Source organism: Thalassophryne amazonica, chromosome 12, assembly GCF_902500255.1.
Source record: "Thalassophryne amazonica chromosome 12, fThaAma1.1, whole genome shotgun sequence".
NCBI lineage: Eukaryota > Metazoa > Chordata > Actinopteri > Batrachoidiformes > Batrachoididae > Thalassophryne > Thalassophryne amazonica.
In genome coordinates, this window is record NC_047114.1 from 80,625,355 (window position 1) to 80,639,662 (window position 14,308).

General features: G+C 39.8%; 1 protein-coding gene across 1 annotated transcript in view; it reads left to right on the plus strand.

Annotated features, from left to right (window-relative positions):
• LOC117522215 (phosphatidate phosphatase LPIN2-like) overlaps window positions 1–13,396 on the plus strand; it is a 30,440-nt gene extending 17,044 nt beyond the window's left edge. Inside the window, 8 exon segments of the mRNA XM_034183606.1 lie at window positions 59–135; window positions 1,348–1,489; window positions 2,103–2,251; window positions 3,268–3,354; window positions 5,051–5,203; window positions 7,578–7,692; window positions 8,503–8,606; window positions 10,951–13,396. Coding sequence (XP_034039497.1) covers window positions 59–135; window positions 1,348–1,489; window positions 2,103–2,251; window positions 3,268–3,354; window positions 5,051–5,203; window positions 7,578–7,692; window positions 8,503–8,606; window positions 10,951–11,095 — 972 coding nt within the window. The 3' untranslated portion in view covers window positions 11,096–13,396.
• The last annotated feature ends 912 nt before the right edge of the window (window positions 13,397–14,308 follow it).

Below are 14,308 nucleotides of genomic sequence, written 5' to 3' on the forward strand. Positions count from 1 at the left end.
CCTCTTTAACTTGTGATGGTTTAAAAGATGGTGTGCTTTGTTTCTTTGCCTGTTTCAGTCTGAAACAAAGATGGAAACCAAAGAGGAGGCTCACCAAGAGGAGGAAGGACCCTCCATATCACAGGAGAATTTAGTGTAAGTATTACCAGGGCTGTGTGTCTGGTTTACTTGGCGCATGTTCATAGCTATTAAATGGTTTTGTCATGCTTATAAATCTGAAAATTTTCTGAGGTTCACCCAAACCTTTAATCACAATTTTGATGGACACATGAGACTTAAGATTAAGTATTTCCAGCTAGGTCAAAAAATTCAAGAATAAATGTAATTACCATTATTAAAAAAAAATTGTATTGCTTTTAAATCATAGATGTTTTGGGGTAATTTTACACTTTTCATAGCCCACCACACTTTGGAAGACTTTCATAAATATAGTGTTAATAGAAATAGGTAAAATGAAGGGGTGTGTGTGTGTATTGGCGGTTTTCAATGTTTGTCAATTGCTCAGAGGCAAATCTTGACCATCTGTGTGTAAAGTATTTGAATCATAATTTTAAAAAGTTATCAGTGGGATGCTGTGAACAGTTTCTAATCTGTGTAAAAGTATTTCAGAAGAGAGGCTAAATGTTTCAGTCTCAGTACAGTTTATGAAGTGTGACAGTTGCTTCAGATAATAAATGTGAACACAAGGAAATGATGCCAGGAAACAGTAACTGATTATTGATGATGTGGCAGAGCGCTGAACACAATGGAACACCTCATTACCACAAATGAGGAAAATAGAATAAAGATTAAGATGCTAATTCATCAGCCTGTCCATTCACTTTTGCAGGTTCATTGCTTCATTTCAGAGAATGTAAATCCTGATAATGTGTTAAAACTTTAAAATATAATGTCTTGAAAAGGAGGAAATTTAAATTAAAGATCAACTTTATTCATCCCGAAGGAAATTATTTTGCCAGAATACAGAAACAGTAAACAACGGTTAGTTAAATATACACAATTACAGAAAGTGTTAGTAGTTGAATAGAAATAAAAAAATGTAACTAAAATAAAAGTAGGAATTATACATTCTGATTGCCACAGGTAGGAAAGACCTCCTGTAGTATTCTGTGGTGCACCTCGATGGAGGTGCTCTGACAGGATGTCAGTGTGGCATGTAGGGGTGGATGGTCTGTCCAGGATGCTGAGCAGATTCCTCAGCTTCCTTCTGTCCGACACCTCTGAAATATACAACTTTATTAAATAGTATATAGTGGTAGTAAATCAAAGAGTTAACGACCCTGATTTATGTACAGTATAACTAAACGTCTGGAGGGATTTTTTCCCCCCACCTTCTGTGTTTTGTAGATCTAAAATAGGGGACACATCGAGTGATGAAGAATCCAAGGAAGTGAGCGCTGTGTCTTGCCAGGAGAGGCTGCAGTCAGTGGACAGTCAGCACCACCCACACACCTACAGGAAGTCGTTACGGCTCTCTTCTGATCAGATAGTCAGTACATTCCCCCACATCTCTTTCAAGTCACCGCAGCATTTTCAAACTTCCTTATATAATGTTTTTCTACACAGAAATGCACTTGTTGGTTTGATTGTGGCTGTTGATTTTTAAAATAATGTTTTTATACAGCTCTGGCTTACTTAGTCTTATTTGGTGTGATTCTTTGTTGTTGAAAGAAGAAAAGTAAAATGGTCAAGGAAGCTGGTGCGGCAGGCTTTAAACAGGGAGGTGTCACAGTGGAGTGTTTGTAGCATGTATTTTTGGTAATATTCCTTTAATATCATGCTCAATATCCTCTCTCTTTCTTGTAGCAGAAGGAACAGCGTGGTTTTTAATAGTGGAAAAGTGTCTTGAAAATTATTTTTACACATTGTTAAACCAGAGCTTGCCAAAAAAAGTAATGGTTTGACAAGGACTCAGTTAAGTCTTCACACACAACTTACTGGTTTTATCTAGCAGATTCCACTGCCCTCTGCTGGCCGTGTTCTGAACTGCTCAGTCTTTCTTCCAACACTTTACTTAAATACTAAAAGAAATAAAATTGAAGAATGTCAGCTGTAGTGAATGAAATGGACTCAAACCATTTTATACATTTCCTTGTTTTCAGGCCAGCCTTAAACTGAAGGAGGGACCAAATGATGTGACATTTAGTATCACCACACAGTACCAAGGCACGTGCCGTTGTGAGGGCACCATCTATCTGTGGAACTGGGACGACAAAGTCATTATTTCTGACATTGATGGCACCATCACAAAGTAGGCTTATTATTATTATTATTATTTTATTTTGTTATTCATGACAGTTTCATGCTCCTCTAAGTAATGATGTTGAGTGGGTAGGATGTACAAGATGATATAAGCAAATTAGCTTTATATATTTATATATATATATATATATATATATATATATATATATATATATATATCAATAGTTTTAACAGCTGATTCCACAAATGCTGAAAGATCAGGAATAAAAGGTTGACAGAAATATCAGCATTTATTAGGTTAATCCTGTGCTTGTGCAAAAATGCACTGTTCAGTTTGGAATTTTGCTGTCATAAACTTACTGCAAATGACTTTCCAACTAATCTTGACTCACAATAGACTCACTTTGCTCTCTGCTTTGAGAGTTAAATCACTGAAGTAATTACAGTATTTCCAGCTCACCATCTACCTTAAAGTGCTATTGAATTCCTCATGCTTAGAAAACTGATATATAATGTGAAATTAAGCTTCTCCTCAAAAAAGTCCATAACTCAGATCTCTGTGTTAAGGTCATTACTAATGTTAAAGAAAGCTCTAGCTTTTAGGGCAAAATTGGGGGGGGGGGGGGGGGGGCAGGGTGTCTGCTGCCTTTCTGACCAACTTGTGAGGATCTTGCATGGTCAGCGTCAAATGGGACCAGAGTGACTGGGGCTTATTATTTCTGTGACCCTTTAGGCCAGCCTGAGTCATATGCTCATCATCCATCTACTCAAACACAGCCATGTCTTCTTTAATGAGCCCATTTGCATTTCAGTCTGCAGGAGCACAGAGCCATAAGCAGACATAGTCCTTCCCCTACGGCCAAGGAATCCTCATCGGTCACAGTGTCTGTGATAAAGTGGATATGGTGCTTTTTATGACGTTCACTGATCAGCTCATTTCACTGGCCTTCTTTCTCAGATTCTCATGCAGAATTTGTGCTGTGCTTTTGAAGTCTCACACTCAGTGGCACCTGCAGGTATCTTGTCTTATTGTTAGTAATATTTAGTATCTGTTTAATCCATTAGGTCAGATGTGTTTGGACAGATCCTGCCGCAGTTGGGGAAGGACTGGACACACCAGGGGATTGCCAAACTCTACCACTCAGTAGCTGAGTAAGTTCAGAAAAACTATCGCAAAATAAGCACAAGTCCAGGCTCGAAGAGTAAACCTATTCAAGCTACAGCCGCACACTGTCGTTTGACCTGCTTTAGGTGTAAGGAAATGAGCAACATAAACCAAAAAATATTCCCATTTAAGAAGCTGAGTTTATAAGGTGTAGATGATCAGTAATTAAATTCATATTGAAGTGAATTTATTTATTTTGTGCCGAATCACAGCAGAAGTTGCCCCAAGGTGCTTCACAAAGTTGAGGTCTAACAATAGCCACCTCCTGAGCAAGCACCTTGCAGACACCGGGAAGGAAAGAAGCTCCCTCGGGTGTTTTTTTGAATGTAGGAAGAAACGTCAAGCAGACCAGACTCAGTGCCTTGACCATCTTCTTTGACTATACTCCCGATAACAAACAAATCAAATAAAGTACAACAAAGAAATGTCAAACATGCAGAGACAGAGATGATGGAACTAAACATCCTGGCATTTATGCAATCCAGTGATTAAAGTGACCAGTAGCCAAACAAGTGGTAATGATCACGGACCCGTGGATTGTGTTACTCAGCCGACAGTTCCCCATTGATCTTCAGCAGGCCATGGCAGTGCATCGGCACTGGGAAATGATAGCATGCCATTCAGCAAAGGTCAGCACAAAGGCTGGTTAAATCTGTGCTGGTTTTGAACACGTTCACAATTTACTGAAGCCATTTTGACAACTTCTTGCTTGGCTCCAGACAGTCAAGCTTGCAAGCTTGACCAACTTGGTGTCCAGTATTCGCACAAATAATGGAAAGAATTATCCTGAGATATCAAGAGTTGAGGACTGCGTGTACACAACTCGGTCCATTGGGCCTGCCCAAGGCCATTCTGAGTCATGCGTGGGTGGGCCGAGGTGGCTGGGAGCCCACAGAGCTCTGGGGAGAGGGAAAACAAAAAAAAACCCCTTTGGCATTTTGAGTGGTGGTCCTACTAGGGTGGAGTGTAAAATTTTCAGGCGAGGGATGTTTGTGAAAATCAAATGAGGGATGCTTGTGAAAATCAAATGAATTTTAACTCTGTTCCTGTGCAGAACTTGGCCAGGTGTGAGAGCTGCTTTTCTTTCAACTTGAGCTTGTTTAGTTGGTCTGAATATCATTGAGGCCTTGATTTGTCACTGTGACTCTGAGTACAAGTGGGCCCTCAGAAGCCATAACTGCCTTTATAGGCTCTGAATACAGAAAATAAATGTTTTTTTGTCTCTCTGGTCACAGCTGAGAGTTGCCGCAGATGTTTCCGAGCTACTTTGGAATAATAAAATGAACAAGTATTTATTGTGGATTTAAGCTTTAATTTGTGTTCCTTCAACTGTGATTGATGTTGGATAAGTGAGTGAACTACTCTGATTAGTACAATTATTATGGAAGCTGACAAACCCATGGACATGTTCTCAGTGTTTCAACACATGTACTATGGCTTTATATTTTGTAAGATCAACCATGCTTTTTTAAATCAACTGTCATAATCATTAATACAGATGGTCAGAATTTAATTCACATAATTGTTGCAGATAAGTGAGCTGATGTGGTCCTCCTCCATTGAATTGTGTGAATTCTAAAAACTGAATGTAACTAATGTACTAATTGGAGTTTTGTTTGTAGTTGATAATAATGGCCGTGATATTAAACTGTTAGTAATGAGCTCTGGTTTAATCCTTAATAGGAACGGCTACAAGTTCTTGTACTGCTCTGCACGGGCTATCGGCATGGCGGACATGACAAGGGGTTACCTACACTGGGTCAACGACGGGGGAACTATCCTGCCTCGGGGACCTCTCATGCTCTCCCCTAGCAGCCTATTCTCAGCATTCCACAGGTACAGAAATCTAGGTAACGAATTAAAACAAACAAATGTCACAAAACGTTTTTTGTCTGGTTTGATTGCCATACCTTCGTAATGTTTCACGCAAATCATTTGCAGTCCATCCTGATAGACGTGGTCTCTTCTGGTTAAACTGTGCGTCTCTCCTCATGGCATGAAGCTCACTAAGAGTTTGAAATATTAAAATGTGTGCTACCTTCTTCAGTTTCACCAAATTTCAAAGCACTTTTCTGCCTATGAGAGATTTTAGTCCAACATGTTGGGTCACACAACCAATGACATAAAATTAAGAATTTCTTTTTTGTCCTTCAGTTTTTTTGGCTGTGTTGCAAAATGTGAAAGACAGTAATTTTTTTTTGGCTACTGTATCAACATGACAGTGCACCAATGGCAACCTCCATGAAGGGGGGCGTGTTCCCATGTTTGTTATGAAGGACTCGTTCTAAACTTATGAAAACACATCGATTGAATGCTGCAGGTAATTAAACACCATTGAACAAATGGTTATGAATGCTATATTCCATTTCAGCTAAAAAGTGGCCATAAATCCTATAACACGGTAGCTTTAATGTAGGGCTGGGTACCGAGCTTCCGTTCTTTCATGGCACCAACCGAAATGCTCTGGTAGTACCGAGTATCGAAACATGCCTCGTCTTTCGGTGCCAAGTTTCGGTACCCAGAGGTTAATCACGTGCAAGAAGAGCGGTCTGCAGCCGTTGTCCTCTCAGCATTCAAGTCTGCCTGTGGATGTTACAGAGCATACACAGCCTGATTCAAAATCTCCACCACTGGACTCCGCTTCAACTGCAACTTAATACATGCATCGTTTTGAAGCTTGAAGCAATGAAGCACTATTCCGGCCCTCTGCTTCGGTTCTTTGCTTCACTGCCTTTCAGAAGTGGCATATTCGCTTCTTAACCCCTCTCAGAGCCATTAAAATATGTCAGTCGTGAGTCACTTTTGTGCGAATTAAAGTCACTAACTGGGACTCCTGTATTGTTGCGAGAAGAAACGTTCCGTTCAAACAGCCCCAAACGCTGCCCGGCTCTCTGCCGAGCGAGACACGTTAGAAAGATAGTCCGGACAGAATGAATAACTTCAAAGTGAATCGCTGTTTAAATCAAATGACACCTCTTTCTAAATGTTGTAATACAAACAAACTGCAATTGATCAAAAGATTTTTTCCTCCCAAAACAAGACGTTCTGCCCTGATGTGCAGCAGCTGGCTGAGCTCAGCTCAGAGGTATGGAGAGACTTTCATTCCAAAATGTGTGAAAGAAAATGCTTTTGACAAAAACTACAGAGTGTTTTCAAGTGTTCTTTTGCACTGGAAATTATTTTTGTTTTTTCTGTAAGAAAACTGCTTGGAGTGGAAAATTACCAAAGCTGAAAAATAAAACTCAAGATTTGTAGTAAATGGAGAGACACACACACACACACACACACACACACACACACACACATATATATATATATATATATATATATATATATATATATAAACTGTTGTTCCATCTCAGGCAGTGATGCACTGTTCAATGCACTTTAAACTGCGTCACTGTCTTAAAACCAAATACCACCTTTCTCCCCTAGTTATTGCATATAATTAACTTTACTGAAATTTTCTTTCCTGATATCTTCTTTATCCTCTTCCATTTATAAATGTGCCCCACGACACCTCTCTTCAAATGTAAATCCTTTGTTTGCAGACTTAAGTTCACACGAAATCACCCAAGTTTGAGTCTCGCCTCTCCTTAATGTCAGATTTCTTCCTTATTGCAAGAAGCCATTAATATGCTGCTGTAGGTACAGCTGCAGGAAATTCAGAATTCACTTAGTTGTTCTGCCATCAGTGACTCGAAAAATCTGTTTGGTGGTTTCTTTTTCCATAGATGCTTTGACGTCGTTATCTGACCAACTTTAGCTTACCACATTTGTCTTAATGCTCTGATTGACAGGTTAAAAAATATAGCCTCAATACGTTTACGGGAATGGCAGCTTGCTAAAGCGTGTGTGGTCTTGAGCTCTGAATGGAGAGTTGCAAGAGAAGCCTGTTTACTTGGATTTGTTTACAATAAGGTTTAACGAATGACAAAATGTCTTAGTTAACAGGGTTTGTCATTTAATACATCCATTCCATTTCTAATTCCGACTGTTGTTACTCTGTTGTATTTGTATCAGGCACATTTGTTTTTATCTGGCATTTTCTTTTCTTCCTTAATTTGCAATTCTAAATCAATTTTCCCTCCATTTGCAATCCTAATTAAACATTTAGATAAACTGTGCACTCATTTATCTCTGCGTTTTAACGCTCAATTATCCCACAGTAAGCACATGGTGTTTCTTAATCAAACTGTGTCTGCTTCAGGGAGGTCATTGAGAAGAAACCGGAGATTTTCAAGATTGAATGTCTTACAGACATTAAGAACCTGTTCCAGCATAACAAGCAGCCATTCTACGCAGCCTTTGGGAATCGAACTAATGTGAGTTAATGGATGTTTGAAAATGTGACACTCGAACAGTAAAGAGTTTTCATGTCACAGCCACACCGTCAGTGCAGTCCTGGTGTACTGTAAAATCATCAAACCAGCCTCTGGAGATGTGAATTAGCAGATGAACACATTTGAAGTCACTGTCGGGTTGTACTGGATCCGAGGTCACAAGCAGTCGATGGCCCTGTGTGTCTGTGGACGGGAGCTCAAGTTGGGAGCAGTGTCCTGTCTTCAGCTGCGTAAACATCCACATAAACCCCTCAGATAGCTGACATGCATCTGTCGGTCTCCACTTCTCCCCAAAAACTAAAGTTTTTAAAACGTCATCATAAACACACACACATTTGCCAACAGAAACATTTATTGTAGAAATATTGTCATTACTGGCATTATGTGGACCATAAAGAGGATATCTGTGGTTATTAATATGCTCATTGGCAGTGTGTCTTTATAGGTAGCAACTGATCAGGGAACTTGTATGTGATAAGTGTTTGTTTTTAATTGATTTAAATTCTTAAATTCAGTCCCATGCTAACAGTGTAGAATTTGTAATGCTCAAATGCATCAAAAGACCTCACCTGCAAAGCCAGTTGTTTTTGAGACGTGCTATCCTGGTATTGAAGCATCATAAACCACAAGTGAATGAACCATTGCAGTAGGTGTAGGGTTGTTTGTATGGCAATTTGACATCCAGTCTTAACTTCATGTGGAAATATTGTCAGTATCTAAAGGTTTGGATTGACAGTGGGGTTAAGTTATAATCACCGATTGTGCCTTTTAACTCTACATTTCCACATACAGGACGTGTTTGCCTATAAAGAAGTAGGAGTTCCATTGTGTCGGATCTTCACGGTCAACCCCAAGGGAGAGCTCATCCAGGAGCAGACCAAAGGGAACAAGTCCTCGTACGTACTGAGCCCGAGCTGTCTCACTGCAAATAACGTGTAAAACAAGAGCAATCACAGATTTTTGACATCTGCCAAGGGTTGACAGGGACTCACAATAATTGGTATGTGATTCACATCGTGACCCGGATTCCACAACACAATGCAATAATTATATACTGATCCAGAATGGTCCAACTGTTCATGATGTTGCAATGTGATATTTAATTCACAAGCTGTAACAAAATAATGTCTTCCCGATCTTGGTTTGTGTCGATTGTAAGTTTGGTTTATTTTACTACTTAAACACACACAATCAGAACTCTTAACCTTTGAACCTGATGCAACATTGCATTTTAAAACTTTGTCCATAATACAGAATAAGTGGAAATCTCTCTCTCTCTCTCTCTATAGATAGATAGAGATATAGATAGAGAGATAGATATCTCTATCTATCTATCTATCTATCTATCTATCTATCTATCTATCTATCTATCTATCTATCTATCTATCTATCTATCTATCTATCTATCTATCTATATCTATATCTATATCTATATCTATATCTCTATCTCTATCTCTATAAAACAGTGTGTGTACAGTCCATCCAGAAAGTATTCACAGCACTTCGTTTTCCACATTTTGTTACAGCCTTATTCCAAAATGGATGGAATTCATTTTTTTTCCCCCTCAGATTCTGCACGCAATACTCAATAATGACAATGTGGAAAGAAAAGATTTTCGCAGATTTATTACAAATAATAATAAAGAGAAATCACACGTACGTAAGTATTCACAGCCTTTGCCATGAAGCTCAAAATTGAGTTCAGGTGCATCATACTTGAGATGTTTCTACGACTTAACTGGAGTCCACCTGGGGTAAACTGAGTTAATTGGACATGATTTGGAAAGGCACACACCTATCTACATCTAAGTTCCCACAGTTGACAGTGCATGTTACAGCACAAACCAAGCATGAAGTCACAGGAAAGGAATTGTCTGTGAATACGTATGTGCATGTAATTACTTTCTTTTTCCCATCCATCCATCCATCCGTTTTCTTCCGCTTTATCTGGAGTCGGGTTGCGGGGACAGCAGCTCAAGCAAAGCTGCCCAGACCTCCCGATCCACACACACCTCCCCCAGCTCCTCCGGGGAACCCCAAGGCGTTCCCAAGCCAGCCGGGAGACGTAGTCCCTCCAGCGTGTCCTGGGTCTTCCCCGGGGCCTCCTCCCAGTAGGACGTGGCCGGAACACCTCTCCAGCGAGGCGTCCAGGGGGCATCCGGAAAAGATGCCCGAGCCACCTCAACTGGCTCCTTTCGACCTGGAGGAGCAGCGGCTCGACTCCAAGCTCCTCCCGAGTGACCGAGCTCCTCACCCTATCTCTAAGGGAGCGCCCAGCCACCCTGCGGAGGAAACTCATCTCCGCCGCTTGTACTTGCGAGCTCGTTCTTTCGGTCATGAGCCAATTCTCGTGACCATAGGTGAGGATCGGAAAGTAGATCGATTCATTTTTAGTAAATTTACAAAAGGCAAACAAAAAAAACAACTTTCCATGTTGTCATTATGGGGTGTTGTGAGTAGAATTTTAAGTGGGGGGAAAAAAATGAATTTACTCCATTTTGGAATAAGGCTGTAACATAACAAAATGTGGATAAAGTGAAGCGCTGTGAAAACTTTCTGGATGTACAGTATATCAGCAAAACCCACAAGTAACTTACGTATTGCATCATCACCCATTCAAAAGAAGACCTCAAAACACTGATATGATAAAACAATCAATTCTGTAATCAGTGTTTCAGTGTCTGCAGTACAAGCCGAGATAAATGGATTTGGCAAGAAATAATAATGAACCACCTCCAAAACAATCTGCATACATGAAATATTCCTTCAGCTGAGAATCTGTATTGCTCATAGCGTCAAAACATCGCACCCATCTTTAAACTCTCTCCCCCACCACAGAGAATCTTGTGCAATTTGTGTTCCACAGGACAGTCCAAAAATTGTTTTCAAAGGAGGACTTTGATGTAAGCATAGTTATTTTATTTATTTTGTAATAACTGATTTAAGATTAAATTTTAAACACAATGTGCTCTGGACCAGGTTAAGTTCGCAGTGTAAGTTACTGCTGTGATCAAGACAAATTTAAAAGATGCACAGCATACCTGGCTAAGCCCCATAATGTTGCTGTGTAGCAGCACACCCTCTGGTACGAAGTAGCATTTGGTAAACAGACTATTCTGAATTAGTCATTAGGTTACTTGTTGCACCATCTTGAAAAAATCAGTGTACTTTTTTTTGTTTTGTTTTGTTAATGTGTTCTGCTCTCTCTCTCCTTTCTGTCCTTGTGTTTTTCCTCTATAGTTACGGCAGGCTTAGCGAGCTGGTGGAGCATGTTTTCCCCCTGCTGAGTAAAGAGCAGAACGAGGCCTTCGTTATGCCAGAGTACAGCTCCTTCTGTTACTGGAGACATCCCATTCCAGACATCAACCCGGACGAACTGCTCTGATCCAGCACATACACACATTGAACTTTGGCTCTTGAATAGATTTTCTGGGATATTACATGGACTGGAACCTCACCGTAATGACCTCCCACCAGCACACATGCAAACTCGCACTGTGTCATGGGGACGTGACTGTAAACACACACCAAGCAGGTAAACTGACCATCTGTTAGAAACAAGTGGAAGGGATTTCCAGACATTGGAAAACACGAGATGAATCTCAACTTAATCTTCCCTTCCACTTGTGAGGACGTCCTGCGCCATTAGCATTTGCTGTCCCAGACGTTGGACAGAGTTAGCATTTCTTTTGGAGCACAAACTCCCAGTGAAGATGATCTGCGTTTACCATCTGGGGAAGAACTAAAAATTCTAAGATATATCCAAAAAATCCACCAACCCTGAGCAGTTTTTTTTTTTTTTTTGTTATTATAATTTTACCTTAATTGCAAAAATAATTCAATTTTTCTGATACAAGAAAAAAAATAGGGAGCCATCAGATGAAGCTAAATCATAAAACAAATCAGCAGTTTGTGATTCCTCAAACACACACTTCCCAGGAATGTTTTGTAGTTTTTTGTTTGGTTTGTTTTTTGTTGCAAAGGTTTGTGTTCAGCTTTCTTCTGTGAAATCTTAACTGTGTACACGTTTCAGATGACCACATATCCCCGGAGAGATCGCGTTCATAACAAAGGAGTCGCATTTCAGCAGCACCCATTAAAGTCTGTGAAGATGCATGCTTAAGATGTGACTTAAAATGAAGCAGCTTCACCGTAATTCCTCATGCAGTTATTTTAATGCTCTGGCAAACTGAGTTATTTTCTTTTTTCTTCTTTTTTTTTTTAAGTTATTTAAAAATGTATGTTCTTGATTCGTCACGATGCCTTTGCTTGAGAAGTAATTCATTACCACTTTAGTGTGTTAATACTTTGGTTTAATATTTAATATTGTGCACTTAACAGTAACGGCAAGTCTGGCCCGACCCGGCGAGCAGTTTGTCTGGGACCAGTGTGAACTGTTGTATAATCCCTGCTTTTTTTTGTTTGTTTGTTTGTTTTTTGTCCTTTTGGTCCGTATTTGTTGTTTTAAAGTGAATTTTGAACATACAGATTATAAGATGTTCTTAGCCAACGCCACGGTCCCCAGCTTTCGGATGAAAGCATATAAATGTAGAACAGGATGCACAATTTCTAATCATGAAAATTGGTGGATCTGAAGCAAGTTCAAGATGAAAGATTTGTTTTTGCAGGCGTGGCATTTGGACCGTGTGTGTGTCGCGAGTCACTGGGAGCTACTCTCGGGGTGGAAAGATCACACGCATCCTTTTTCTTAATGTCATTGTGCTCCGAGTGGCTCTACAGAGATTTGAAGCCTGAAAAGCTCAGTTCTGCACGCCACTCTCCCACGCAAACTTTACTAAATGTCTTAGTAGGCAGCAGACTAAAGCCGGCGTTCTCGTTTTACCTCCAAATCTGCTGTGCGGAAGTGTTTTTTACGCATTTGTCCGGAGGAGGCTGTTTTTGTTGGAAGCGTTTCCTCCTGGTATCTGAGCAGCTGCTGCGATGGTATCAGTGCTGGGAAGCGGGCATGCTACATGCTAACCCTTTAGCGCCAGAGAAAAATGACTGACACGGGCAAGAGGAAGAGCCATTTGACTGTTTGGAGATAAACAGGAAATACTTGAGTGTACATACAGGAAGCTTCTTAAAAAACATGTGGGCAGATGTGCCATTGAAACAGCTCGTACCTCCAGCACAGGTGTAATATGACTAATATGTCTTAGTTAGGAATGTGTGTAATAATAATAATGACAGAGTGACCCATTTCACATGAAGCACAATTTACTGTACGACAGCTATATATTCATGCAGAGTTTCACTTTTCCCTTTAGTTTGCAGCTATTTTTTTTCTCCATCCACGTTTTGTTCTGTAGATGTGTTTTTGTGATGAGTAAGGTGCGTGTTGTGCTTGTTTTCTGAAGTACGGTAAGTCAAATGGTTATAATTAACGAAGTCCATTCTTTCTATGAAAGTAAAAGCTCTCGTGTGGCATGCTCACACTTCATTCTCACGATCCCGGGATATACGTGTAATATTATTTGTGGTCACTCAGCTGCTGTGGATAAAACCGCTTATCGCCACGTTCTTTGATGCTACGTATGATCTATTATTGTGTTTGTTGTTTGAGGCGACGCCTGATATTTGATTGTTTGACCAACAGAAGTACCTTAAGTGTATGCTGTGTTTATTTGTATAGAAATGTGGTTTAAAGTGTGTAAAGAACAAAATCCGTTGTAAGAAAAAAAAAATATTCCACAGGCCTAGTGAAGCTAGTGGCTTGTGGTCATATTTGTATGAAATAAAGTTTCTAACTCAGTACATTTGTGTGTTCTGTCATCAGTAGTCTGTCTCTAGGACGTGTTAAGAAGTTGAACAGTAGCCACAGGCTGCAAGAGAAACTTGCATGCTGTTGCTTATTTTTAGAGTGAAGTGTTCCTTCTATTAATGAGGCTATTATACTTTAAATCCCTGTGGTCATTCCACATGTGTCCGTTTCATTGAATTTCATAAACTTTTAATGGGTTATGGAACAGCTGGCCTTGATTCAGATATTTTTACCTTTAAGGTTAAGGAGACAAAGCAGTTACTGGACAGTGGCATAATTTTTGTAATTTTTCCTCTGGATGCTGCAGCTGTGTGCTTGTAGTGTGTAGAATGTTGGCTATAACGCAAAAGGTTTAACTAAAAATCTTACATTAACCTTTTAGGAAATACAGCCATTTGTACACAGTGCAGCCATTTTTAGAGCCATAAGTAAGTGAACACGAGGATTTATCATTACTATACACAAGTACTTCTACAGTTTTCTTTGGACAAGTTGGGTGATGGACAAATTAACATTTCAAAGCCACTGAATGTGTCTTGGACTTGATATTCATTAATCAACAAATTTACAGATTGTGGTACTGTGTAGTAAATCTGTCTCAAACTTAGTGCAAGTGAAGGAAGCCACCTCGGCAACTCAAGGTTTTATAGGCTGGCTGATTGGAGAAACCACATAGTACTTTTTTGTCACAATTGCATGGTGCAGTGGCACAGGGAAGGATTTTCACACAAGAAAACTGCTTCATTCAAGGCCCAAGTCTTCCCTGTGCGTTCTGATAAACTATCTGAAAAATTGTCTTCTAAGAAAATTTTGTCATGCAATATTGTCGGGACG